At 49.8% G+C, this 27,955-nt stretch overlaps 2 protein-coding genes across 7 annotated transcripts in view; one reads left to right on the forward strand and one right to left on the reverse strand.

Moving 5' to 3' along the window:
- ATN1 (atrophin 1) lies at nucleotides 1-27,766 on the reverse strand. 6 transcript variants are annotated; one of them, XM_071558779.1, is made up of 10 exons: nucleotides 27,656-27,766; nucleotides 9,367-9,543; nucleotides 9,032-9,169; nucleotides 8,537-8,650; nucleotides 5,297-7,293; nucleotides 4,858-5,080; nucleotides 4,047-4,764; nucleotides 2,718-2,861; nucleotides 1,793-1,973; nucleotides 1-1,244 (listed from the first exon to the last, which is right to left on the reverse strand). In XM_071558779.1, exons 2-10 carry the CDS (start codon nucleotides 9,442-9,444, stop codon nucleotides 1,211-1,213), a joined length of 3,627 nt encoding a protein of 1,208 aa, XP_071414880.1. In that variant the 5' UTR covers nucleotides 9,445-9,543; nucleotides 27,656-27,766; the 3' UTR covers nucleotides 1-1,210. The 6 variants fall into 6 exon arrangements, with proteins under 6 accessions (XP_071414880.1, XP_071414840.1, XP_071414870.1 ...); XM_071558739.1 differs by having other exon boundaries at nucleotides 9,367-9,553; XM_071558769.1 differs by lacking the exon at nucleotides 27,656-27,766 and adding an exon at nucleotides 27,217-27,505.
- PHB2 (prohibitin 2) overlaps nucleotides 1-27,955 on the forward strand; it is a 114,997-nt gene that overhangs the window by 29,475 nt on the left and 57,567 nt on the right. The window lies entirely within an intron of this gene.

Raw genomic sequence — 27,955 nt, forward strand, 5'->3', positions numbered from 1 at the left:
TCTGGAAGGGTTTTTTTTGTCTGTTTTTTTTCCTTTTGTAAGAGCTTCATATATATATTTATATATATAAATTATTAGAATGTGTGTCGGTGCTCGGGAGTGCGTGGGGAACATTGTCTGGGTGTTGTTTTTTTCCATAGCTGGGTTGTTGGTTGGTTTTTCTTTTAATGGTTAAGTAAATATATATATATATATATGGGGACCAATCGAGAGATACAACTGTGAAATCAGAACACGCACGCGGGGGCAAGGGAGTCACAAGTTGCTACATAAACTGCCACGTCTAATAGGATGTGCATGAGTTAAAGTACATCAATTAGGATGGGAGAGGGAAAAAGGGGCCGCCACCCTCTTACAGACAGTCCCAGGACTCAAGTGTCGCTGCTCGGCCACGTCGCCTCTCTCCTTGGGGTTTAGAGGGGTCACGGGGTTGATTGCAGCCTACAGAATGGTCTCCTGGTGCTTTGCACCTCGTGGCCATGCCGGTTCCCGTCAGCCACGGGAAAGCACAGCCACCATCCTGCAAACAGTCCTGTGGTGCTTTGCACCCCGACCCTCCATAGGCAGGAACAGCCGCCTAGGAAGGGTCCTGTAACGCTTTGTTTGCTTCTGAAGGGATGCTGGAGAATGGGAAGCTGCTCTGGCTAATCTGAAAAAGTTCCATGTTGCTTTTGTATCGCTAAGCAGTATCTTACACCTAAAGAGGGGTAGGGATGTTGAGGAGGCATCTTGAAAAAAGGCTCTGTTGGGTTTGGAGTTCCTTCTTGGCTGCACCTCCTCTCCTCCTCACAGAAGTAGAAAAGGCAGCAGCTTCCTGTACATGAAGTCCTGCAATGCTCTGCACGTTTTATTTAACACAACTGTTCCCTCAAAACAAAGGATGGAGCTGCTGCCACCCTGAATTCACGTCAGTCTTTGTCTTTCTGAGCTCTGTGCAGTGCTGATTCTCTTTTCTTCAGAGCTCAGCTGAAATCACGTAACCGCCCTTTCATGTCCATTAGTGGTCTTTCAGTCCCTCCCCATTTTCTCTCCTCCACTTTCTGTTCCCAGGATGCCACCCTGTACTTTTTCTCCATCTTCTCTTGTAGTCTACTGCATTGTGGGATCAGGATGTGTCACTCTGCAGCTTCCCCTCCCCCAGAATTTGGTTGATTGATTGTTCCTCTTAAGAGAAAGACATGATGATGTCACATTGACAGCAGAAGTCCATTTAAAGGGGTTTGTCACTTTCCTTCTTCAGGTGGCTAGGACAAAAAAGAGGAACAAGGTGATTGTGAAAGGGGGAAAGAGTATGTACCATGTCCCCTGACTGTTAGTCTAGACCCACACAACACTGCTGGCTTGTAAAGTTTTGCAAATCCTTGAAGTAGGAGACACTATCAAAAAAGTACAATATTGCACCTCTCTCTTTCCCAATGTGCCTCCCCATGCACCTGTGAAAGCCTTGTATTGGCAAAAGCAACAAGCCTTTGTGAATGTTGTGTATTCTGGCAGGGGTACTGGTTACCCATAACTGCATTAGCATGTGTGAAACATGAAAACTTCTCTCCTCTCCCAGAGATGAGGAGCCAAGACCCCACACGACATTAGCCAGTGAATAGCCACCTGCCACGAATGACCCTCCTGGTGGCCAACCCACAGCTGTGCCCCACAGCAAGGCATCCCTGCTCCCAGGTGTGGGCTCAGGCAGAGCCACCCACCTCAGGGGGAACACCTCCCTGTGCCCACATCCTCTGCCCGGGCCAGGCTGGGCCTGGAAGTGTCCCTGTGAGAAGCAAGCAGGCCCACGCACCTGTAGTAATCCTCCTGCGTGGGGAGTGGCACACCGTGCAGAGGGTGATGGGCATGGAGCCACTGCTGCTGCTCCAGAGCCAGGCGCTGCAGCTCAGCCGACTGCGCGTGCATGGCCTGCAGCTGGTGTGCCGCTGACATGGGCGCGGAGAGGGAGCCCGGCAAGTCCCTGTAGGGTGCAGCTGCAGCCAAAGGTGAAACAAAGAACAAACAAGTTGATGATGGGAAAGATACTGAGGTGCTGGAGTGGGTCCAGAGCAGAGCAACAAGGCTGATGAAGGGAATGGAGCACAAGTCCTGTGGGGAGAGGCTGAGGTAGCTGGGGTTGTTTAGCCTGGAGAAGAGGAGGCTCAGAGGTGACCTCATCACTGTCTAGAACTACCTGAAGGGAAGTTCTAGACAGGTGGGAGTTGGTCTCTTCTCCCAGGCACTCAGCAGTAGGACAAGGGGGCACAGGCTCAAGCTCTGCCAGGGAAATTTAAGTTGGAGATCAGAAAAAAAATCTTTCCAGAGAGAGTAATCAGGCATTGGAATGGGCTGCCCAGAGAGGTGGTGGATTCCCCATCCCTGGAGGTTTTTCAACTGAGATTGGCCGTGGCACTGAGTGCCATGATCTGGTAAAGGAACTGGAGTTGGACCAAGGGTTGGACTTGATGATCTCGGAGGTCTTTTCCAACCCAAACAATTCTATGATTCTATGTAACATCCATGGCCCCACAGCTCAGTCAAGACTCTGCTGCACTCCCATTCCCAGCCCTGCCCACATAGAGAACCTGCCCACCCCCTGATGGTGAGGGCCTGTCCTGCACCATGCCAGAGTTCTGTTTAATGGACCTGTTTGGTCCTGTGACCCCTCAGGACATCCCTGCCCGCTGGAACTCTGCTGGTGCTATTTGGAGATCAGCAGTCGCTGTGAGCATGCTTACCAAAAAGCTGGTGGCGCAGCACTTCATTCTCATGAAGAGGGTGAGGCAGGAGAGGGTTGGGGATGGTTCCAGCTGGGTATGGTATCCGGGTGAGGTGTGATCCCGAGGCAAGTGGGTCAATAAGAGGGTGAACAGAGGCTGAGGCTGGGAAGAAAAGATAACACAAGATAATTGTCCTGTGCTTTGTACGAGGTAACACGAAGAAAGGTGCAAGGCCTCACAAAACAGACATGGAGAGGGAGAGTTGAAGAATGTTAGGGATGGAATGACTTCACAGCTAGACAACACAGTACCATGTCCTTCTGAGTGTTACTCTTTTTGCCTGCACTGAGTTTCATATGAACCAGTCTGGCAGAGCTCTGTCCCCACCCTTCTCAGGGGGAAGTACTGCTCCTTAGAAGTCAATTCTGCAAGGACCTGCTCTGCAATCAGGTCTGCACCCCATATCATGCTTATTTATCTGCCACCCTGTCAGTCATTCATGTGCATACTTATACTGGGTGCCTCCACTTCCAGTCTCATGCAGGACAAATGCTCTTTCCAGTGGTCTGGACTCACTGCCAGAGTGCAGGCTGGAGGTGCCCAGCTATGGAGAATGGGGGAATGGACATTCATTTGTACCTGGTGCCACCTCTGAGCAGTTGCGGCTGCTCAGAGCCAGTGTCCTGTCACTCTGTTACTGACTGCTCACAGTGCCTGAGCAGGCACAACACTTTTTTCCTATTATATTGTATTGTAGCTTGGCCTTTGCTTCCCTGAGATTTTCAACCCTAAACTTTTTACTTTCCTTTCCTGTAGGATGTGGAAATGGAAGGGATCACCACTGAATTCTGAAGGACACCTACAGCTCGTTCTCTTCTCCCATACTATCCCACTATCTGCAGCAAGAGCCAAGAGCTATTGAAGCAAACCTAAGAACCAACATTTAGTTAGCCCTAAGGACACTGTCCAAACTGTTCTAGCACAGCTTCCATTCCCTCTGCAGAGCCCACTGTGAGGGATGCAGCCCACAGCAGCCTCAGCCTGGCAGCCAGTGGGATCCCAGCACTTACACTGCATCCCCGAATGGAGATCCAGAACGAAAGGACATGGTGCAAACAATTCTGCTTGCCATTAAGCAGCAGTGTCAGTGCCTCTGGTGTGATGGGAGCAAGGGCAAGGAAGAATGACAACAATGTTGGGCTCTTCTGACTGAGTATCTGTGGTCTCAAGTCCAGTCTTGTTAGCTTTTGGGGAGGAGAGGAGGGCCAGAAGAATGGAGTGTAAGGATGGCACAGCAGGACGGAGATCAGGGCTTTGTGCAGGGCACCACCACCAGGCGGTCCTTACCTGCATGTATGGCATCCTGCTGGTGGAGATGGAGGTGGGAGTGGATGTGGGAATGCTGATGATGATGAGGTGTCACATTGAGCATCTGCAGCCGTGCCAGAGGGTCATTGCTGAGAGCAGCCACCCGCTCAGCATGCTGGCGTTCAGCTGCCAAGCGCTCAGCATAGGACATGTCGGGACGAAGGGTGGGGCCAGCTGCCAGCGCCAGCCTCTCCCGCTCCAAGTGGCCCAGCCCTGGGTGGAAGGGAAAAGCGGGATGAAGGCCAGGGGCTGTTTGCAGACTCAGCCCGCCGTGGCGTGGGAACGGATCCATGGCAGCAGCTGGCACGGCATGGAGCTGCTCCAACTCAGCTGGTTTGACTTCAAAGCCAGGCTTGAGACGTTCCCGCAGGTCCCGGTCCCTTAGGTCTCGTTCACGAGCTTCCCGCTCCCTCAGCTCTCGCTCCCGTGTCGCCGGATCACTGCTGTAGATGGCTGGAACGTTGTACCCCAGCAAGCCTGGGTCCACTGCACCCAATGGCACGTAGAAGGGGTGGTTGCGGTTGCTGGGGGACATGACGTGGGGCCGCGCATACTCGCTCAGGGTGCGCAGCGCCGGCGTGTCAGGGCCCAGGTACGGTGGAACAGTTGCCACAGCACTGCCCTGCTCGAAGGAGGGGCGGTGGGGAACCGGCCCCAGGGACGAGCACTCCACTGGACGGCCCTCTTGGGCCATCTTCTGCAAAAGAGCAGAGAGACCAGCTTCAGGATGCCAGCAGGGAGCGGCCAAGGGCGCCCTTGAGCATCCTGGGAGTGGGACCTCCAAACCTACCACACTCCTCTCCAGCTCTCGCTCCTTCTCCCGCTCCCTCTCCTTCTCTCGCTCTCGTTCTCGTTCACGCTCCTTCTCTTCACGCGCCTTCTGCTCAGCCTCTCGCCGCACTTTCTCCACCAAGTCTGCCCTTTTCTTGGCCAGCTTGGAGCCATCAAGGGGCACGAAGTACAGGTCTGTGCGGGAGCAGGAGTTGAAGCCACGGTCCAGGTGTTTGTTGAATCTGGGGGTGACATGTGAAGCTTGTCAGTGCTGAAGGGGCTGGAGAGCAGGGATGGGGACTGGGACAGGTACTGTGGGAAAAACACTGTGAGAAAGTGAAAAGCATCATGGAAAAGACAAGAAGGGTGCAGCTGCACCTCAGGCCTGGAGTGATTTCCTCTTCCCTGCCCCATATCTCCCGCCCCAGACTGCAGACACCCCCATGGCTGCCCCTCACCTGGCAGACTGGCTGGCATGGCTCGGCACATCCACCACTTTGGGGGGCGGCGAGGGGCTGCGAGCAGGAGGCACAGGGCTCTCAGGGGGCTCGTACTCCTCCGATGGCTCCTGCTTGATCTGCGCAGCGCTGAGGGGGAGCGGGGGCGGTGGGGGGGCTGGGGCAGCCATGCTCCCTGGCAAGGGTGGTGGGGCAGAAGGGGCAGGTGAAGGGGCTTTGTAGCCCCCTGTCACAGGGGAGGAGGCCACCCGGTATCCAGGAGGGGTGGCTGCCCGGAAAGGGGCAGCCGAGGAAGTGGGGGGTGAGCCTGGCTTGTAGGGGGCGGGGGTCTGGAAGGTGGGGACAGGGGAGGCCGCACGCTTCCCATATGGGGCCACAGCTGAGGGGGGCACTGGGGGTGAGACCGTCTTGTAGGGGGCAGCAGAGGGGGAGGCCATGGTGGCGATTACAGTGGAGAGGGTGGTGGCAGTGGAGGTGACCGGAGGGCCAGCGCCATGGGCAGGGGAGGGGGGTGGTGGAGGCGGGAAAGTGTAGGTGGCAGGACTCTGCCCCGGGGGGTGAGAGCACATGCCAGGGTAGCTTCCCTGGGAAGAGGTGGCAGAGGAGGATGAGGAAGAAGAGGAGGACGAGGAGGAGGAAGAGGGGGCTGCGGCCACAGTGGCCGAGGGAGCCTGGCTGTAGGCAGCCTGGCTGTGGGGAGGGTAGAGGCGCAGCCCATAGGTGGGATGGGAAGGGTGATGGCTGTTCGACTCCAGGCCATGGGGGTAACCCCCAGGGGGCTGGGGAGGAGCTGCAGATGCTGGGGGGACACCCCCACTGCTCCCGTGGCCGTGGTGGTGCTGCTGGGGTGGCTGCTGGTGATGGGGGGACTGTCCAGGGAAGGGGGTGGCAGGGTGGGAGCTGGCATTGCCCAAGGGGCGGCTGTAAGGGGGTGGCCCCTGGCTCCAGACAGGCTGTGAGGGCAGGGAGGGCTGGGTGTACTTGGGGGGCTGGCTGGAGACAGAGAGGCCACTGGGTGGGGGAAAGGAGTGCCCATAGGAAGCGCTGTAACTGGGCAGGGGCTGACCCGGGGAGGGCTGGGGGTACTGGGCCGAGGAGCTGGAGGGTGGCAGTGGCGGAGGGGCATAGGGATAGCGGGAGGGGGCCAGGGATGGTGCCTTGTCCTGCCCCATGCCATGGGGAGAGGGGAGGTGGCTGCTCAGGGCCTGCCCCACCATCCCCGGGGAGCTGGAAGCGGCCACGGCGTTGTTGAGGGGGCGCAGGGCTGGGGGGGGCGGGAGGTTGGCAGAGACATGGGGGAAGGAAGGGGCTGAAGCTGGGGGCACAACCGGAGGGTTGGCTGGGGGAGTTTTTTGGGGGGGCAGCCCCCCTCCTACTGACGCCAGTGAGATTGGGGTGGTGGGTGGTGGATTGTGCTTGGTGCTGAGGGGCTGCTCACGACCCCCTGGTGCTGGCAGCCCTCCCACTCCACTGGTAATTTTGGCCCCAACCTGGACCACATTAGCCGAGGGGTAAAGGGGAGTGTGGGAAGAGGAGGACGAGGAAGAGGAGGAAGAAGATGAGGAGGAGGAAGGGGTAGCAGAAGGGGCAGCAACAGCAGAGGAGGAGGAGGCAGATGTCTGTGGGGCTTGGGCCTGGAAAATGCGGGAGGCTTGGCCCTCCAGCTGGGAATGGTAACTTCCTGCGGAGGGTCCCTGGGGGTGCACCTCGCCTGGGAGCCCAAAGCTGGGCTCTGGTGGACGGGCCAGGCTGTCGGGAGGGGGAGCTACTGGTGGGCTCTGGGGGAAGAGCGGAGGGTGGTGATAGGAGTGAGACGGCCCCTGGGACAGCACAGAGGAGGAGTCAGAGTCATTCTCTACACTCCCGGGGCTGTATACACTGGGTGAGGTGCTCCTGTTATCCTGGTCAATGTCCCGTGGGTCACTGCTCATCTCATCATTGAAGCTGTGGCCATCAAGACTGTCAACATCGGATGGAGATGGAGGGCAGGGCAATTCCTGAAGTAGGAGGAAAGAGCAGAGAGGCATTAGAAGGCGTCCCAGACTACATAAGACACATTTCAAAGTCCCAGAGAACTTGCTTTCTGACCTTTTCTTGCCAGCTCCAGCACTAGAAAACCCCACAGAAGGAAGGAGACATTGTCTGCCAAGGAATAAATAGCACATCCTCCTGCCTCCCCTCCAGTGCTCTCAGGTACTTCTGAGTATCCCATGTTTAGTAACAACTGGTACCTTGTGTAAAGAGGCAGCGAGGGAAGGCAGGGAAGTGTTACAGGAAAAGTTCAGAGTGAACAGATATGAACAGCTCTTGCACCACCACCACCATCGGTGATGGGCTGTTGGCCAGGGTATGACATCACCAGGTAGCACAGAGAAGCACCCACCACAGTGGTCCCAGCACAGACCCCAGACCCAGAAATGCTCTTCTTGCCCCTGCAGAGCTCTCCCTGATTGAGGAGACCAGGAGACCGTCTCACTGTCCCACCCACTCCTTACCTCCAGGAGTTCCCTCTATACTTCCCAACCTCTGCTCCTCCCCACCACCTCTCACCTCAGGCAATGTGCATTGGTGATTAGGAAGTCATCCTGGGTAATTAACAAATGCCACTCTTGAGCCTCAGGGCTTACAAGAGAGGCTAAACTGAAAAAATATCACTGTTGAGCTGAACAATGTCCAGGTGGAGAAATTAAGAGGTGTAACCACAGTGGTTTAATTACAATGTCCTCAAAACATTAGCAAATCCCTCAGTCTTTGCAGGCCTTTAAGGCCAGTTCCCTGAACAGGCTAGCAGAAAATGGAGCAGTGCAAGACCATCCAACTACCAATCCAGACTGGTGCTGTTGGATTCTGGAAAAGTCCTGCCAGAACTCTGTGTGTGCATGAGCAGGTTTTGCATGACTGTCACCTGGAACCCACCACGACTTAACCACCTTCATTCCATGCTGCACTGGGGGATCAAAGAGGCTGACTGACCTAACCAGCAGCTGCAAATGGAGTCAAGCTCTTAAGCTGGGAAAGGCAGGGCACATCCCCAGCTCCAAGGGGACAGCAGTTCCCTGCAGACAAGGCAGAAGACACAGAGAGCCTCTGTCTGCTCAGTTGTCACTCCTGGTGGCATTTTTGTAACACGCAGATTCCATTTAGGCTCAAAGAGCTGCAGTGCAAAACCAAGGTGCCAGGGCTCCCAAGCCTTTGTCTTGGACTTGGGACATGCTTGCAACCACAGCAGGGAGAACTCACCTCAGTTTTGGGTTTTTTGGGAGCATTGGTGTCCTCTCCTTCACTCTCTGAGATCTCTTCTGTTCGACCCTGTTTGCTGCTCTTGGGGGTGCAGGATTCCTCCACGCGGCCTTTCTGCAAGGGAGAGAAGGATAACAGGGAGGTAGGAGGGTCACGGGAAAATTCCCCAACCTGCCAGGCCTTCACAGAATGCAGCTGCTGAGACACAGCCACCACGGCACATGTGTTGATGACACTGGCAGAGCAACAAGGAGCCAGGATATGACAAAAATGAGAACTAAAAGGGGCTGGTGGGACCAAAAGCAGTTCTTAGGAGATGGCAGGAAGCGCAAGATGGTGAGGAGAGCGCACAGAGGGATCCTGCCCATTTCAGGGAGCTAACCTAGCATGGGTTCCTTGGTGGATCCCTTCTGGTCTGTGTCCCTGGATCCTCAAATGGATCCCACCCAGTATGGGCAGTCCTTGGCCACCCCACACTTGGATGCTAGCTTATACCTTTGCTGCTTGTCGGGATTTCTCAGCCTTGCCATCACTGCTGGAGGTGCTGACGCCGCCGGGCGAAGCTCGACCCCGTGACCTGAGCTCCTCTCGGGGCCCTGGAGTCTCTTTCTTCCGTCCACTCCGCATTGACATCTAGCAGAGGGATCACTGTATCAGTCTTGCTTTGCTTCTCCCTCCACACCTGACCCATCCCCGGCATCCCAAAGCCTCTGAACCCCCGGCACTCTACTATGCCAAACTCATGCCCACCAGATTTGCTGGACCCTCAGTCCCAACCCACAGCTCCAGCTTGATTCTCACATCCCACACCCCTCTCCCATCTCACGTACTGAGTCCTTGTTCTGTCGTGTCTTCATTCTTTTGGGTGTGGGACCCCCATTCTCCTTGGACCGGTTTGATGAAAACATAAATTTTTGTCACTCCGTACCCCTCCGGCTGTTCCCGAGGAGACGGAGATGGGTAGTTGTTCCGGTAAGGGAGGCTTGCACCAGCCACACAACAAGATCCTGCTGAATCCTGAAAGGCAGACAAGCAGATGAGAGAAAGACCGAGTGGACTGTAAAACATACTTTTGTTTTACAAAACAAAAAGTATGTTATTTTGCTATAGAATATGACAAAATTAGTATTGTTTCTCTATTTAAAGACACAAGAACATTGACCTAGAACGCAATAAACTTTCCCACCAGTGGGGGAAAGGATTTGCCCACCTCCATACCTGACTTGCAGTTTCTAGGAGTGATACCCATACAATGAGAAGTATTCCTTTTTAATGGCTTCAAACTGAGAGAAGGCAGGTTTAGATTAGATCTTAAGAAGAAACTCTTTACTATGAGGGTGGTGAGACACTGGAACAGGTTGCCCAGAGAAGCTGTGGATGCCCCATCCCTGGAAGTGTTCAAGGTCAGGCTGGATGGGGCTTTGAGCAACCTGGTCTAATGGAAGGTGTCCCTGCCTGTGAAGGGGGGCTGGAACTAAATGATCCTTAAGGTCCCTTTCAACCCAAACCATTCCATAATTTTCTGATTCTCTGATTCAGGGCCCAACAACATTACTTTGGAGGCAGCACAGAGGAATGGCTATCACGATATTGACTGTCTTCTGAAATAATTTTCATGTTTTTGTTTCTTTAGAAAAAGTAACATGAAAGTGCTTTAATATGCTCCTCATGATGATTTGCTGACTTCTTAAGTTCTTCTTTGCACCTGTCAGTGCAGTAAGTTACCTGATCATGCACTATCATTCACCAGCCCTATGTCATGAGCCCCCACTGGCCTTTGCTGGACTCTTGGTCAGGCTGGTCCATGACCAAGGTACACAAAGAGGTGCAAGAAAATGCATTCAGCTTTGATTTTGTATGACGCAAACAGAACTGGCTCTGTTTAGCCTGGAGTGCCTGCCAAGGTCTCCTTCTCCATACACTGATGTTTTCTCAGTTAAGAGTTGCGCCTAGAGATGCAGAGTACATCCTCACATTCTGCAGCAGCAGGAAGACTTCTGAGAACCCTCTGAACCAATTTACAGCTTTGTGCCACGTCCAAAAGCACTGCAGATATTTAACACCGTTATACCACACAGTTCCTGCTTTAGACTATGAAAGAACCATGATGGTGTCAGCCTGGGAACTGGACTGAAATGATTTGAGGATCATTCGAGGATTCCTGGAGCAAGTTTGCTTGACTCCACCAAGACTAAGATCTTTTGCATTGCACTGCACAGATGTAACCAGACTGTATCATTCCCCAGCCTGACATTCAAGCTCCTATACTCAGACTCTGGAATGGACAATCTGTAAGACAAGGGAATGTGTCCTGTTGATGATACATCAGGAGAAGAGCCACATCTACTGGGTTATAATGTCTGACCTGGAAGCACAGAGAAGAATTGTGACTAGGAAGACTACAGATTTGGGACTCTTGAAGGCCATCCTAGACCCGGAAAGACCAGCTTCCAGCCAAGCCGTGCTGGAGCAATCTGGATGCACTTCCATTTCTCTGAGAAGGGAGCCGAAACCTCAGAGTTTTCAGACAGATTAGAGCAAAAGCACCAGACAGAACTCTCAGACCTCCTGTACCACTCTGCTGCTGGACTGTGTGGCCCCAAGGTCACTGCTTTGCACTGCCTTCATCTCCCTGCCCATGAAAAGGGAGTAATGACACCAGCCTGTCTCTCCTGGGGCTCTACATCTTCCCTGACCAACACTTAGAGAAACCCATCTGGAAGGTACTTAGGAAGAGCAGGGGATTGTTTGTTTTAATTCTATTAATATTTTATTTGACCCTCATCTCAAAAGCCACAGGGGACTCATCCAGCATTAATTCTCACACACATCAATTCATTAACTGAGACCTCTTCTTTAATAGAAAAATAGCTGATGATGGTTTATAACTGACCTAATGGAGGCAGAACCTGCTCCCCCATCCCTACCAGCTGACTTGTTTTACAGCTTTACATTTCTGTCATGCTTTGGCCTTTGGTGGCTAACTCAGTCAGTTACCTTGGTGCTAGTCCAGATAAGCATTTAAAATTATTTCTTACATGAAACAGATGTTTTAAGTAAGGCAATCCTAATTCAGTTCAACTTTGACACACCATGGTGGCAACCTACAGGTATTAGCTCAGCTCTGAAGGCACAGCAGGAGCAACAGCTCACTGCCAATATGTCATTGCTCTCTGCATTCCACAGGGATGCCACCCACACTTCCCACACCAAAGAGCCCAACCTGGTTGTGCAGTGCACAGGTCTCACTTCAGCTTTTCAGTAACCCTGTAAAGACAATTACCATCTTCTACCCAGAGAAGTCAGTCACAAAAATAACATGCAGCCAACTACAGATCGAAATTTCCCTTTTTAAGAGAGATACCCATTTGGTACTCATGTCAACCGCTGCATATGCAATACCAAACAAAGCCAGAAACAAATAAGGGCCTTTAGGAGACATAATCAACCACTGACTGAGGCAGAAGCTTCTGTCACTTATAGAGTTTTCCTAAAGTATGTAAGAGAATTGACACACACATTATTAGGCTCAGTAGAGTAATTGTTATGGCCAGGTGAGAGGATCATAACACTGCTTTCTAATTTTAACATCTGTGAAACAAAAGCTTGCAATGTGAGCCTTGACAATTAGCAAAGTTACACCTAACATCCCACCACTGAAAGTCCCTGCAAATGTCTCTGAAGGGTTCTTAGGGCCCTGTGGTTGTGGTAACAAGGTGTCACATGTGGCAGGGTTGGTGTCAAAGGATTAACCTTTCCCTGGCCCTGTGAAGCCTGTTACAGGTTTGACTGAGTTAGGAAGCATTGCAAATTGCTATTTTCTGTTTGCATTTCATACAACCCAGCCTGGCTTGGCTTACTGCCCAAACCCCTCCATATTCTCATGTAAGCCCTGGTGCAGTCTCTTGCGAGCAGCACACACTCAACAGGCATCCCCCATGTGGGATTCAAAATGGATCCTGCTCCTCCTCCCCAGCTACAAATAATTCTCCTTGCCAAAGCTGGACTGTCCTGCACAGATAGCCAGGCGCTCATGAGCCCCACTTTTCCTACTGAGGGACACAGATAATCTCTTTCCTTCCCAGGCTGTAGTGTGGAGCAATTATCACAGGTAACTAAACTAGAATCAAGTCCACCTCAAATGAGGGGCACTCAGGTTTTACCTCTCTTAGAAAGCCAATGTTTGTCCTTGAGTGGGCTGGAGAAAACAAACTCTCCTAGACAGCAAAAGAAGCAGAGGAAATGGGAACTAATGTCCAGCTAGTCCTCCCTGGGGCCACTGCCAGGAAAAGGGAGAGTTGAAGGCTCCCAGGACCCACGTCACTTAAGAAAAAAGGCTAACACTGTAATTACCACAGCAGTCTCTCGAGCTAGCAGACATTTAAGGCCTGATCCAGTCCTCACTGAGACTAGCTGCTGGTACTCCATTGTCAATAGTCACCACAGTCCCTTCCCCTGCATTTGTAGTACTCCTCTCTTGGGGAAAAAATCCAGCCACCTGCTTGGTTTTATTATTTGATGCTTTTGATCTTCTCTGACTGTAACATCCCAGTAATCTCACGTGGATTCAGACCTGGCCCAAGCAAATGGGGAGGTGCACTGGCAGAACATGACTACGGTATGAGACACAGGAGCCCATCCTGAGCTAGTCAGTGATAGTTTGGGGATGGAAAGTTACAGCAGTGATGGAGCCTCCTCTCTCACCATGGCACTGCACAGCATTCCACATACCAGTTGGTACTGGATTTGAAGGTACCAAGGTACATGGTTGGATCGTTCAGTCTCAAAGAAGAAATTAATTGAAAACTTTGCCACCCATGCCACAAATGCTGCAAAAGAAAGGGCAATTTGACAGCAATCTGTACTTTTACACAAAATGGGACAGTGTTTGTTCTCTGGTCCTAGGGGTGATTAGCATTACACAGCTTATACCCAGATGGAAAAATTCTCCAGCCCCTCAAAAGGGGACAGATACATCTAACCCAGCCACAGGCAACTGGTGTGCTCCTGTGCTAACTTCTAAGCCACACTCAGGCATCATCTGGGAGAACACTCACTGGCACAGGCCAAAGGCTGTACCAGGAACACCATCCTAATGGACAGACAGTGCTGTGCTCTGCCAGGCTGGGGCCTGATTATTTTGCTGTTACAGACATAGCCATCTTCCACTAGGTGCTAGTCCATGGGAAGTAAGTTTGGAGTAAGAAGTCAGTAGAGTGCCTGCTTTAGTCTAAGTACAGAGGTTCTGAAGTTCAAACCTCTTGTTTTCTTCAGCTCAGAACCATCTAAAATACACGATGACTACTCTTTAAGCCATTTTTTAAAATATAGGAACCACATCCAAAATCTTACATGAAATCAAAGGCATTCAGTACACAAAGGCAGGGACTCAGATGGAGATGTAAGAGTTAAACTGAGTCTGCTTCTCTGCAATTCAATAGCTCTGTGCTCCCATACTGGTTTTTCTCTTTCCCCTCCTGCAACAGGATGGGTTAGCACTGAAGGGAGGAATCAGGGGGACAAAATGAACACAGCTGCTTTCTAACACACTGCAGATGCTAAAAAGTGTCCTGAAAATAAGTTGGGATGATAACCAATGATCCCTCTTGAAAGATCACTCAGAAGGGAGTGCCCACCAGAGCAGTATAGTCAGATGCACCATGGATGGAAGGTCAGAATTGGATATATATATATAGATATATATAGGTATATAGAAATCTATATAGATATATATATACACACATATATATAGACATATACATATATACATATATGTGTGTATGTATGTATGTATATATGTATATGACTGTCCAGTGAATGATGGCCCCAGGCATTTTTAATTCCTATCTCAATTTCCCTCATTTTATAACATGAAGTGGAAATTTCCAGAAATGTAATCAGGTTAACAACTGAGCAGTACCTTGAGAACACTAAGTTTTGTCCAAAATACTGCAACCAGACAACCTGAAGCACAGCATTTCCCAATGGCGAATTATATGATTTCATGCTTGAACCCTGGTATTTTACTACAGGGCATAGTAGAGAAAGGGAGGAAAAGAAGAGGAAGGGCACCATATTCAGCACTGGACAGCAATGAATGAACAGGTCAGTGTTCAGGTCACATGTCAGAGTCTTTTGATATGTACCTGGAGTGTGACATTATTGTAGAAGGGAAAATGATTCTGTGAGCAAAGGAATTAGGATGTCAAAATGGTTGAATACCAAAATGGTAAACATTTGATGCTAATATTATCTTGGTGTGAATATTCCCATGACTGGCAAATCTTTTTTATTCAGTAAATCTTGTTAAGAATAAATGTTATTTATGTGACTTCAAATGAAAGGTAGTTTTGAAACAAAGGCAATTTTCCATCTCCTACAAAGTAACTACAATGCTGGGTGGATGCAGGGGCTGTGAGCTCAGGCTGGAGGGTGGATGAATCAAGGAGTAAGACTGTAAACCTGGGCAAATAATCATGTGCAGTTAAAACACTGACCTACCAGTGGATGAAGTTTAACTCCATCCTTCCTGCAATACTAATTTGAAGCTGGAGGATCTCAGGTGACTGAAAAACTCACACGCCCAGACTGCTGTGAGCAGCTTTCTCCCCCTGCTCATCCACTTCCTGCAGGTCACTCCTGCACCACTGCACAGAGACAGCCCAGGATCAGAGCACAGTCCCCTCCCACAGGGCCTGTGACAGCAGCATCCATCCACCAGCTGCCACTGAACATGGGCAGGAAGGGCTGAGACCTGCCCTGCTAGGGACACTTGGCAGCACAGTGTCACCTGGCAAACTCAGACAGAAATGCCTGAAACACAACTGAAAACTGAGATTGCTGCTCAGAGGTCAAAATATAAATCCAATATAAAACTGGTAACTGTTGTCAATTTTTATTATTTGCTACAAAGGAACTGATTTCATACTGGCAATGTACTGGAATTTATTTGGATTCTTCTGTCTTCAGAATATGGCATAGGATGGATCACTATGAAATGGGTTAAAATAAATTTAAACAATAAATGTAAATGTATGGGTTCAGAAATACCATTCTGTGCCAGAAGGCAAATAACATACCCTTTAATATACAAACTGAATGGACTATCTTGATCTAGATCTATCTACGTATATAAGAGCAGATTAACGATCCCATTGAAGAGATCAGGTTTGAGACCCCTTGAGGAAACTGAACATGCACAAGTCTGTGGGACACAGTGAGTTGAATCCCAGGGTCTTGAGGGAATTGGCTGACATAGTTGCTAAACTATCCTCCTGATATTTGAAACACCACGGCACAGTCAGGCAAAATCCCCAGTGACTGGAGAAAAGGCAATATTGCACCCATTTCTAAAAAGAGTAATAAGGAGGATCCTGGGAACTACCACCCAGTCAGCCTCACCTCTGTGCCTGGCAAGAACACGGAGCAGATCCTCCTGGAATACATGTCAAACCACATGGAAGACACAGAGGTGATTAGAGAGAGCAGCCATGGCTCCACCAAGGGCAAGTTGTGACTGACAAACCAAGTGGCCTTCTAGGATGGGATTACCACATCAGTGGACAAGGGAAGAGATACAGATGTCATCTACCTGGACTTTTGCTAGGCCTTTGACATGGTCCACCACAACATTCCGGCCACTAAATTGCAAAGATACGGGTTTGAGAGATAAAGAATTGGATAGAGGACCACGCCCAAAGAGTTAGTCAACAGTTCAATGCCAAAGTTGAAACCAGTAATGAATGGTGTCCTCAAGGCTCCATACTGGGACCAATACTATTTAATCCCTTCATCAGTAATACAGACAGGGGGATCAAGTGCACCTTCTGCAAGTTTGCAGGAGACACCAAGTCAAGTGGTTGATACGCTGGAGGGAAGGGATGCCACCCAGAAGGACCTTGACAGGCTTGAGTGGAACCATGAGAAACTCATGAAATTCAACAAGGTCAAGTGCAAGGACCTGCACATGGGTCAGGACAATCACCAGATCAGTTTCAGGCTGGGGAATGAAGGGACTGAGAGCAGTCTGTGGTAAAGATCTTGTGGATACTGGTGGACAAAAAACTGGGCATGAGCTGGCAATGTGTGGTCTCAAGCTACCCCAGGGAGGTTCAGATTGGACATCAGGAAGAATTTCTTCATTGAAAGGGTAGTTAAGCATTGGAAAGGGCTCCCCAGGCTAGTGGTAGAATCACCATCCCTAGAAGTGTTCAAGAAATAAGTGGATGTGGCACTCAGTGCCATGGTGTGTGGTCAAAGGTTGGACTTGATCTTGTGGGTATTTTCCAACCTTCATGAATCCAGGATTCTGTGATTCTAACTATATAAAGGGAACTTAAGAAAGATGGAGAGAGCCTGCAGTGACAGGACAAGGGGCAATGGTTTGAAAGAAGGCAGGAGTAAATTGGACATAAGGAAAAAAATCTTTACTATGAGGGTGGTGAAACACTGGCACAGATTGCTCAGAGAGGTTGTGGATGTCCCATCCCTGGAAGTGCTCAAGGCCAGGTTGGATGGGGCTTTGAGCAACCTGGTCTAGTGAAAGGCAGGGGGGTTGCTCATGGCAGGGGGTTTGGAACAAGATGGTCTTTAAGACCGTTTCCAACCCACACCAGTCTATGATTCTGTACTTAACACCTCCCATGTGGAAAAAAGACTCATTCTGAGCCAACAGCTTCAATACTTTTCTTATATGTAGTTGTTGACAAATTCAGTTGTCAAGCTACCTAGGTGCTTCTTCTCTGCAGTAAAATAATAAATAAAAATTAAAATGCTCACACTTCAGGAAGGGGTGCCAAATAAGAGTACTAAAAATAAGAGTGCAGAGTGCTGGCATTCTTAGGATATAAAACCAGTTTACATTTTACTAAGCCTATATTAATATTTTGTTCTGTTAATTCCGCATAGCCATGAGGAGCAAGAATGTTATTTTGAGTATTAAAGCTCTAATTCTGGAACCTCCATTCAAATAAAAATGTATCCGGAGCAAAAAAAATTCTGATGAGCAGAGTGAAAATAAAAACAGAGCTAAAGCAAGGTAATAAACAACAAAAATATTCATGCTATTAAGCTATTTTAACAATGGCTTAATTTATAACATGGAAGATGATATTAATTTTTGCAGAAGCAACTGAAAATCAAGTTTGATTCACTAAATGAAGGTTAGATGTACTAAAGAAGGTTACATTAATCGTAAAACAATTCCTGAGGGCACAGTAAAATTACTTTTAAGTATGTAACAGATTTACTTAAAAATCTCCTAAGAATCATTCTGTCTCCCCAGAGGAGGGTCTCCAGATCTCTTGGAGACACAGCCTGGCAGAGCCCAGTGGAGGATCAGAAAACACACTGGGCTCTTCCCTCTGCAAGTGGGATGGAGGCCTATGGATGTGTGATGCAGAGGAACAACACACCACACTCTCCACACTAACTATTTTAAGAAGGGGAACATCTTCTGTATTTGCAATGCCTGAGCACACCTTTCTTGTGGAGCTGTCAGGGATGAAGGGTCTGCTGTAATACTTCACGCCCCTCTTTTGATACACAGAATTTGCCAAGAATGCAAAGTGAATTACTCAAAGACAACACAGGCTGGTTTCCAAGAGACCCAAAGGAGGATGTCATATGGAAGAGACACCTGAATGTCTCCGCTCCAAACTCCTGCTCACAGCTGGGCTGACCCCAAATTTAGATGGCTCAGGGACTTGTCCAGGCAAGTTCTGAACATCTTGAAGAGTGAAGCTGACCTGGGAGACCCATTCCAGTGCTGAACACACCCATTACCAGTTGTAGTTTCCCTGTTGCTACTTGTGACAGTGACTCCACATACCACAGCTTCTCACTGTCAGCACATGGAAGTTACCCACCAATCGAGCCATCGTGGTTCCAGACTGCTGCTGAAAGCCTTTACTGGGAAAGACTGCTGGAAACTTTGCAGCTGCAGGACACATGCAAGACCATGGGAAACCAGAAGCTGAATCCAAAATCAGGGTGGACACACCAACCTTCCCTCCCTTCCCTAAGAGAGCAGTGAACAGCAAGAATGGTCAGCCCCTCCTGCCAAGCCCCGTACTGTTCTGAAGGTGGCCAGAGGAAGGCCTGGGCAAGGACACGACTGCTCAGAGCCCTCAGTCTCAGGCAAAGCAGTCACTGTAGACCAGAACTGCAGAGAAGCTGCATAGCTGGAAAGATCAAACTCTGCACACAGATTTGAATGAAGTGCTAAAGAATCAGGCTAGGTGGATCCTCACAGTGATCAGTGTCCTGCCTTCCAGCAGCATTAAGAGACATTGTCTATATCACAGACAATCACCATTTAAAGAGAACTTAAGAGAACAAAATATAAAGAAGCAAAACCAGGGTGGATATAGAAAAAAAAAAAAGAAAGGGAAGCCAATGTGGCTGGTGAAAATAAATTATTGACGGTAATAGCAAGGATAAGAACTAACTGAGGAGAACTGCAGAAGGGCTTTCCAAGAGGAGTGATAGGGTTATTAAAAGGCATGTGAATTTCCATCTAGATAAATATAAAGTAATGCACACAGAAAAAAAAACAGCTCCATCTTCACATATAAAATGACAGACTCTGAGCTGACCAGTGCAACTCAAGAGTGATACCTGAGGATAAAAGAGGCAGATCCATGAAAATGGTACCTTGGCATCCAGCAGCCATCAAGAAAGTGAACCTCGCACCAGAAATCCCTGAGGAAGGAACCAAAAACAAAACAGAGAACATCTTTATGACCTTGCACAAACCTATGGCTTTCCCACATCTTGAAATGTGTGTGCAGTTCTGCTCCTTCCACAGGATCTAGAAAGGGCAGTGAAGAGGCATAACTAAGTGGGTTGGACATCTCTGTCCAGAGAAAAGGGTATTAAAGTCAGGATGCGACTGGGGACTGTAGAACCATATATGAAAAGGAAGGGTTGGGTAGGAAATAATTTTTGACAGTTTTTTCCATACAAAAACTGATGACCATCAAATAACACTATAAAGAAACAAGTTCAAAACCAACTAAAAAGAGAGAGTAGTTCTTGAAATGTGCGGCTGCAGAATTTCTGGTCAAAGGACACTATTGGTGCTAGAAGTTTGTATGAATTTGACAGGAGACTGAAGAGTTTCTTTCAAGAGAAAACAATGTGCCCCTTCTGGGTAGACAGAAACCACATCTGGCTATGGCAGGTCCGTCACTGAAAAGAGCTGGAAGCTGTAGGAGTATCAGAGGAAAACAGAACATAAGCTTGCCTTAACTGACTTCTCTTTCCTAGAAGATTTGGTAGTGACCATTGCTGGAGCAGCAGACTCTGGACTAGATGGACCCAGCAGAGTCACTGGCATGTTTTTAACAAGTTCAATTGTACAAAGTGTTGAAGAGAAGAGACAAGCATATATGCTGTAAGAACTCCTGTGCATCCACAGGGACTACTGAAGAGAGACATTTAGTAATTACAGGATAGCTGTGGGCACCACTGTTACTTGAAAGGTACCAGGGAAGGTATTAACAAGAAATGAGAAAAGGCATTAATGCCACTGTATTGCGGACGGGTCCAAAGGAGATCGCAACACACCAATGTGGTGTTCAGGTAAATCCCAACTTTATTCAAATTAGACAACATTTATAACCTGAGATAACTCCGCCCCGGGCACAGCACATCTGACTCCATTGGCTAAGGTAAGAATCATGTACTTATAAGGTAAAGTCCAAAGCTTCTTCCAGGTGAGATTGTTGGGCTTGTTGTTGTTTGCCCTCTGAGGCAGGTGTCACGTGGTTCCTCTGGACCCATTGGAATTAGTGGGCGGCAACACCACTGGACACTGCACTTGGGTCACAACAACCCTGTGCAACACTACAGGTTTTAAGGAGGTCAGTGTCATCCTGGACTGCATCAGCAACAGTGTGGTCAGCAGGACCAGACCAGGGCTGATATCCTGTACTGGGCAGTGATGAGGCCACACCTTGAATCTTGTGTTCAGTTTTGGGCCCCTCACTACAAGAAAGACACTGAGGTGCTATAGCAAGTCCAGAGAAGGAAAACAGAGGTGGGGAAGGGTATGGAGCACAAGTCCTATTAGTAGCAGCTGAGGGAGCTGGGGTTGTTCAGCCTGGAGAAAAGGATGCTCAAGGGAGACCTCATCACCCTCTACAGCTACTCAAAAGGAGGCTGTAGCCAGGTGGGTGTCAGCTTCTTCTCCAAGACAACAAGCAATAGGACAAGACAAAATGATCTCAAGTTGCAACCAGGAAAGGTTTATATTGGATATAAGGAAAAATTTCTTCACTGAAAGTGTTGTTAAGCATTGGGATAGGCTTCCCAAAAAAGTGATGGAGTCACCATTTCTGAGGCTGTGCAAGGGAGGCACTTAAGGACATGGTTTAGTGGTGGACTTGACAGTATTAGTTTAATGGCTGGATTTGATGATCTTGGGAGTCTATTCCAACCTAAACAATTCTATGCATTTGGTGCCACTGATCCAGGGGGCACCCTTTTTAAAGTCACTGTTTCTAGAGATTTATGACTGACAGCAAAGATAACACAAGAGCCACATGTGCCAAGAGCAAGGATGGACAGGATGGACAGACAGATGCAGAATGAAAGGAGTGAACTGCAGACAGGGAGATGGGCACAGGAACAATCGTACAGAAGACCTGAGACTCTGATAAACTTTGAGTCACTCCTGGGCTTGGGATCCCACAGCTTTTCCGTATTTCCTTAGTCTACAGAACTGGCCAAGTGGGATGATCCTGTCCTCTCCTCTAGGGCTGAAGAAGGGAAACTCAATGGTATGACCAGGATGATTTATATTAGAAGAGATTGCTGGAATTCCTCAAATCCCCTGTTCACAGTAAACTGCAAAGCTAGATGAGGTTGTCATGAGCCTCTCAGCAAATTCAGAGTGTCCAGCCTCCCTGGAAACCTGTACCTGTGCTGAACCATCTTGGGAGGAAGGAGAGGTTTTGGTCCTTGTGATTTTATGAAATCAGAAAACAGATGTAATTGAGATATTCCTGGTCATGATACGACGAAGGATTAAAAGTTACAAGTACTCAAAATCCTCCCTGATCCCAGGAGAATTCAAAGCAGGCAATCTCTGCCAAAGTGCTACCACCTACAGGTAACACAACCTGCCCTACCAAACACAGACACAGGCCTCTGCCCCTCTAGTGGGCATTCACTCCAGTTCCCAGAGACTGAGCCCAAACTAGGCTCAGACTGGACTGTCAGGACAAAAAGCACAACCACTGCCTGAGATATTTAATGCCTTGGGTAATCTCTTGTAAATCAGCATATGACAACCTGTGGGATGAAGCTTCATGCACAGCTATGGCACAAGCATGACCTGACCCAGCAAAAAGGCACCATGCATGGATCCATTGCCACAGAGCAAACCCCCAAAGCCCACCATGACAGAAAAACACCACCTAACACACAGTATCACTAGTAGGTGGTGAAGGCACAAACTGAACAAAGTTTTCAGGAACACAGGTAAAGTTTGCAGGTGCTGAAGCAGGTGAGATGGTAAATGATGAAATGGAAACTCTGGCACAGATGAGTTGGTGTTACTGCTGCAATGGGGTCACACAGAAAGACAAGCCTTTTAGTAATCCAAGATTTTTACATCAAGAACAGAAGAATGTAGAATGCTTTCAATGATGAAGATCCAAGCACACACAGAAGCTTGGAAAAATAGTGGGTGGAACACGAGTTACCAGCAGAAGACTTGTAAGAGGGCTTTTCCTGAATGAATGAAACTGATCAGTGCACAGAGGGGAACACTCTTCAGGAGAAGAAAAAGAGATGATTTTCACCTGACCATACACAGAATTGGTGGGGCCATTATGAGGGTAACCTATGTCATTTTCACCTGTGTACTCCAGAAGGATGCTGACAAATTGAAAAGTATGGTAACTCCTCCCCCTTACAGCCTCAATATATTTAGCTTATCAGAGAAAAGGTTAAAAGGTGACTTAGGGATAACCTGTGAGCACTACAAAGGAAGGACATTTCTGACACTTCTTTAACCTACACAACAAAGACCTCCAGATCCAATGGATCTAGATGAAGTTCCACACAGAAAAGAGTGCAAAATTTGAAAAGTAGGAGAAATGAATAATTTGAAAAACTTGCATAGCAATCCAGCATATCACTGAAAGTCTTTAAAAGCTTTTTTAATTATTATTTTATTGAAAAATAAATGCTGAATATTTTCTGCAAAGACCACCAGGTGACATTCCCTGCCATGTGCTGTGCTGTGCTGGGTAAAGGACCAGCCAGTTGATCAGAACAGGTTTTCCAGTACTAAATTCATCAACAGTCATAGAGAGGATGGCCAAGGGGTGATGGGGTCTTGCTCTGGGTGAAAATGGACTTTGAAAGCAATGGTCTAGTAACGTATGAAGAAACCCTGATGGATAAGTATGACTGAATAAACCATTCTTCATAGAGGGTGGACCCTCTTTATGTATCTGGCAAACTGAATAATTCTAAGGTAAATAATTTCATCTGTTGCACTGCCTGAAAGAAAAAAAAACAGCAGTATATCCAAAATACTGTGCTATAGATACACTTTGTATCCCATACACTACGCTATCTATATCAATATAAATTTAATATACTATATAACATTGTATTTTATGTAAGATGTATTATATTACTAAAACTATTATATATATATTGTGATATATACACACACATAAAAATATATACACACACAGTAAATCCAATCCACTGTCCAAAGAGATGAAGGTTGTTCAAACGCAACCTTCACTTAAGTGATCTATAGCACAGAGACCTTGTGGAAGAAACAGGGTATCACCAAGTGCATTGTAAGGCTGGGAAGTACAAGACTAAAATTTTCCAGCTACACTGATCTATGATGAAGAATGTCACTAGGGCAAGAGACATGAAGTAAGATTGAAAGCAACCAGCTCCCCTCCTTCAGCAAAGCCCAGACAGACCATCATTGGCTGAAATTGCTTGGAGAAGATATTGCAGTAGCCTTTGATTTGTAGGTGAAAAAACTGCCACAACAATCAATCAACCATTGATATTTTTACAGGACAAGACAACAACAAATCAGTGTTTGCTGTCACAACACACACAAAAAAAAGACTTTTGGAGACTTTTGCAAGAGGATTATCAGAACTGGAAGCAAGGCAATGCTTCTGAAGGGATCGCTCCCTCACGAAGTTGACTTCCATTAAACTTATATTCCAAATCCTTATCCCCAAAGGCTTAAAGTCCGAATCAGCCAACCACGCTAAGGTAGAGAGGTGAAACTCAAACCATTTGAGCTGGAAACATCCCCTTCTGTCTCATTATTCTCCATACACACCACACTAAGAAAATCAACTGTGGGCCCATGATTGACCAACATATGACTGGAAGGACAGAAAGATTCTCCAGTGCTCATCTCAGCGTGACAAAGAGACCAGTGGGACATGGACCTGGCCAACCTGGCAACATGTGCCTTGGGCAGCACTGCAGCTTCACTAAGTCAGGCAAGGCACCGAGATGGAGCATCTCATGCTCATGTTAAACCATCTCCTGTGAACAGACTCCAGCAGATATCACACAAATTCATTATGCAGAGAATATATATCCTAAGTGTAGCTCACTTGGTTAAGAGCATGACTTTTTCAGAGATGCCTCCACTTTCAAACTTGTGTTACCTTCTCCTTCAGCCTTTAAAGAATTAGTAAAGCATTGCTATTCTGTACTTCAATAAACACAGCCTTCAAGAAGTATAAATGGAAGAGATGAGGGGATAAATACAGGAAATATACTTCATACTTTCACAGCAACTCCTAATGGAGGTAGAATGAGATCAGAAAATCTAATGAAGGTAAGAAAGTAGTTTATTTGTCCAAAAGAGAATGGGACAAAGAAAAAAAAACAAACTGGGGACAATACAGCCTGATAGAGGAGAAAACCAGGTTCTCAGAAGAAAAGGAGGAGGAATAATATAAGATGGGTAAACATTCAGGTAGATATTTAAGCATGAGCACAGCTGAATACAGGCTCAGACCAATTCCACAGATTGCATTTGCAAACATATTACATCTCAGACCTGATAAATAAATAAACCTTCCCTACACAGCTCTGTATTCCACAGAGACTGCTCCTCTCAACTCCATCTCCACGCCCCAGAAATACACTGATGAACATGAGGGAGCTCCAGGAAAAATTGGGAAGGTGTATAATGAATGTCAGGGGCTGAACTTTGGGAAGAGAGAAACCTACCTCATGCATTTCACCTATAAACAAAACAGGAATGGAATATTTCAGCTTGAAGGAACCTACAATGGTCATCTAGTTCAGCTGGACTAGATGCTCCTCCTCTTGAAGAACAATCCAGATCAGGTTGCTTTCAGTACAGTGATCCCACCATACTTCCGTGCATGACCATTATTATTTTGGAACACAAGTATGCTCACAAGAAACCTCATAGCAATTTCTTGTGCAGACAAACCTAAAGGTGACAATGCAAGAACCTTTCAGAGGTATCCAAGGGGTACAAACCCTAGGGGAGGAGGTAAATGCATACAGAGAGAGGCAAAGGCAGGTCACTGCAGCAGGTTAAACCTGTTAATCTTCTTCATTAGGATTCACTGCACATTTAATTTTCAAATGTTTTGACGGTTTTTATAATTTTCAACAAGAACCACAGTACTGTAAGTTCACTCCTTGGCCATACTTGAAAAGCCTCATCATGAATCACAATGGGAAATGTCTGGTTTGACAGACCAGGTCACCCCCAATAAGTCGTGAAAATACACAAATGACTGGTTGTGCAATCACCAGTAACAAACACAATAAAATTAAAACAAAATAAAATTAACAACTTGGCCAAGAAACAGGGGGGAAAAGGATGAAAATAATTCCAAAATTTGACCATTCGCATTTACAAGTGTCCCATCCATGGGTAATGACCACGTTGCTCCAGTCCTTCAAGAATGTGTGTGCAGCGCAGCAGGGCACAACACCCTCGGGCTTAGAAGAAAGGCAAGTCCAGCTTTCAACTCAGACAGCTGTGGGACTCGGCTGACACCAACACATTGATTAGGGTGGTCAGTCAGGGCTGAACTCTGCAGCTTTAGGCATCACACACCTGAAGGGTGTGTAACCATGTTCCACCACTCAGGTGAACACAAAACGAGGAGGGTTTCCAACTCCTTCTCCTCCTCCACTTTCCTGCTTCACACCTTAGCATAATGGCCCACTACTTTCTCCTCACTTTTTCAATGCTGGGAAGCTTAGCAGTTCCCACGCGATCCACCCAATACACCCAGAGATAATGACAATGGATTTGAGTGCCTAGCTCGATGAGGGCACGCTGCTTCTCAAGAACCACAGCCCTGCAAAACAGACTCTGCAGACAAAAGCCACACAAATTCTTACAAGCAGCCATCCTGGCAACTGAGTAACCGGCTGCAGAACTCAAAGGCAGCCCAGCCACGGCACCGAGGCAAACGCAAGGAAGACACTGCCCGCCTGGAAAGCAACTTGGGGAACGTACGATAGCTGGCTATCAAGGCAAACTCCACAGTGAGCAAAGGCAGCGCGTAAAGTAAATGCCACGGTGACCAAATGGCTGCCACTTCAACAGCACGCCGGCCACTCGACGAAGCACAGCGGGCAATTCGCTGGCAGCAGCGCCCGGGACGGCCACGGGCCAGCAGACCCGGCAGGGCAGGACCGCACCGGCCCCGCGGCACGGCCCGTACGGCAGTGCAACAAACCCAGATGCTGCTTCTCCAAAAATCCGGAATAGCAAATGGACAACCAGCCCGACACACCGAGGGATCTCGGGCGGTTCCGCGGGAGCGGAGCCGCCCCCCCCGGTGCCACCCGGCCATAGGGGGTCTCGCCAGCTCCCCGGTACCCGAGCAGCACCGCGGCGTGTCACAGAAGGGGGGTGAATCCCACCCGTGCCCACTGCACGCACCCCGGGGGAGCCAACACGCTCCTTCGTGCCACGATGGAAACGTTATTCGCAAGCACTCCTGCCCGCTGCCCGGCCGCACCTGGGGACGCAGGGACAATACGAGGCCCCTTCGGCGGCAGGCAGGGCGGGAGCCGGTCCCCCTCCAGCGCTGTGCCGCCCTCCTCCCGCACGGCGCCGGGCCGCGAACTCGCAGCTCCCCCGGCCCCGCAGCCCCTGCGCCCGCCGAACTTCCCGCGCAGGGCAAGGGGCTCCGCAGGCACTGACGTCACGCTGGGCGCGCGGCGGGGGGTGTCCCCGCCCCGGGACCCCCGCGATAGGCGCGGAGCCCCCGCCCGACCCCCACGCGCCCCGGTCCGCAGCGAAGCCGCTCCGCCGCCGTCCAGAGCAGCGAGCCTCGGGCGGGCAGCGCCCCCCGGTGATTTCGGAGCGCCGCGGCCGGGACCCCCGCCCCGCCGAGCCCCCATGGCCCGCCGCGGTGTCCCGGCTCCCTCCCGGCCTCTCGCCGCATCCACGCCGGGACAGGGACCGCCGGGGACCCTTCCCCAGCGCCGCGGGGGTTAATCGCACTCTAGGTGTCCCCCCCCCAACTTTGGTGTTCTCCCTTTCCCCGCCGCCTCGCTCCCCATCCCGACAGACGGACCGGACGGATAAAATCCACCCGCGGAAAGAATGCAGCGAGTGGGCGACAATGACAAGCGGGGCGGGAGCGGCTGGGAGCGGGCGAGGGACTCACCGGCGGCTCCTGAGGGGAGGTCGAATGAAGGGAGGAATGGAGGCTGCGAGAAGCGGGGGGCAGGGATTTAAACGCTGCCACCCCCCCACCCCACCCCCCTTTTTTTTCCCCCTTTCCTCCCTCCTCCTTTTACGCGCTCCCTCGTTTCCTCTCGCGGCTCCGGAATAACCGGTCGGTGGGGGGGGGGGGGCAACGGCTCCGGGGGGGAGCGCGGGGAGCACCCCCCGCCCCGCGCCTCTGTCGCCCCCTCTCCCGGCGCGCTCAGGCGCCGCCGCCCGCTCCCCGCCACCCTCCCATCGCTCCCACCGCTGCCCGCCTTAGCCACCTCCCATTTCCGAAGGGCCCAGAACGAGCCCCCTCCCCCGCCCCTCTGCTCCGCGATCGCCGCCGCCCCTCCGCCAGAGACACCCCCCGCCACCGCACGCCCCCCCCAACCCACCCGTGGGCACCGCGGGACGGGGGCGGCGGAGACGCGGGCGCGGAGCCAGCCCGGCCCCCGCCCCGGCCGCGGCCGCGCCCCGCTCCGCCGGGCCCCCGGCGCCGGCACAAAGGCCGGGGAAACGGGGGGGGGGGGCGGGGAGAGAGAGAGAGAGAGAGAGAGAGGGGGGGGGGGGGGGGGGGGAGAGAGAGAGAGAGAGAGAGCCTGCAGAGGCGTTTTTGGCAGGACGGGCCCGGGGCGACTGAGGGCTGGGGGGGGGGGGTGGCGGCCGGCCGGGGCTGCGGCGGGGCCTCCCGGGGG

This window comes from Pithys albifrons, chromosome 1, assembly GCF_047495875.1.
Source record: "Pithys albifrons albifrons isolate INPA30051 chromosome 1, PitAlb_v1, whole genome shotgun sequence".
Lineage (NCBI taxonomy): Eukaryota > Metazoa > Chordata > Aves > Passeriformes > Thamnophilidae > Pithys > Pithys albifrons.

Excerpts from the sequence above, each read along its gene's own strand:
- ATN1 (XM_071558779.1), bottom strand. The coding sequence starts at position 9,444 with ATGTTTTCATCAAACCGGTCCAAGGAGAATGGGGGTCCCACACCCAAA. Across the intron at positions 5,081-5,296 it reads CATGCCAGCCAGTCTGCCAG|ATTCAACAAACACCTGGACC; the intron begins GTGAGGGGCAGC and ends TGTCACCCCCAG. Across the intron at positions 2,862-4,046 it reads GCAGGATGCCATACATGCAG|CCTCAGCCTCTGTTCACCCT; the intron begins GTAAGGACCGCC and ends TTTTCTTCCCAG.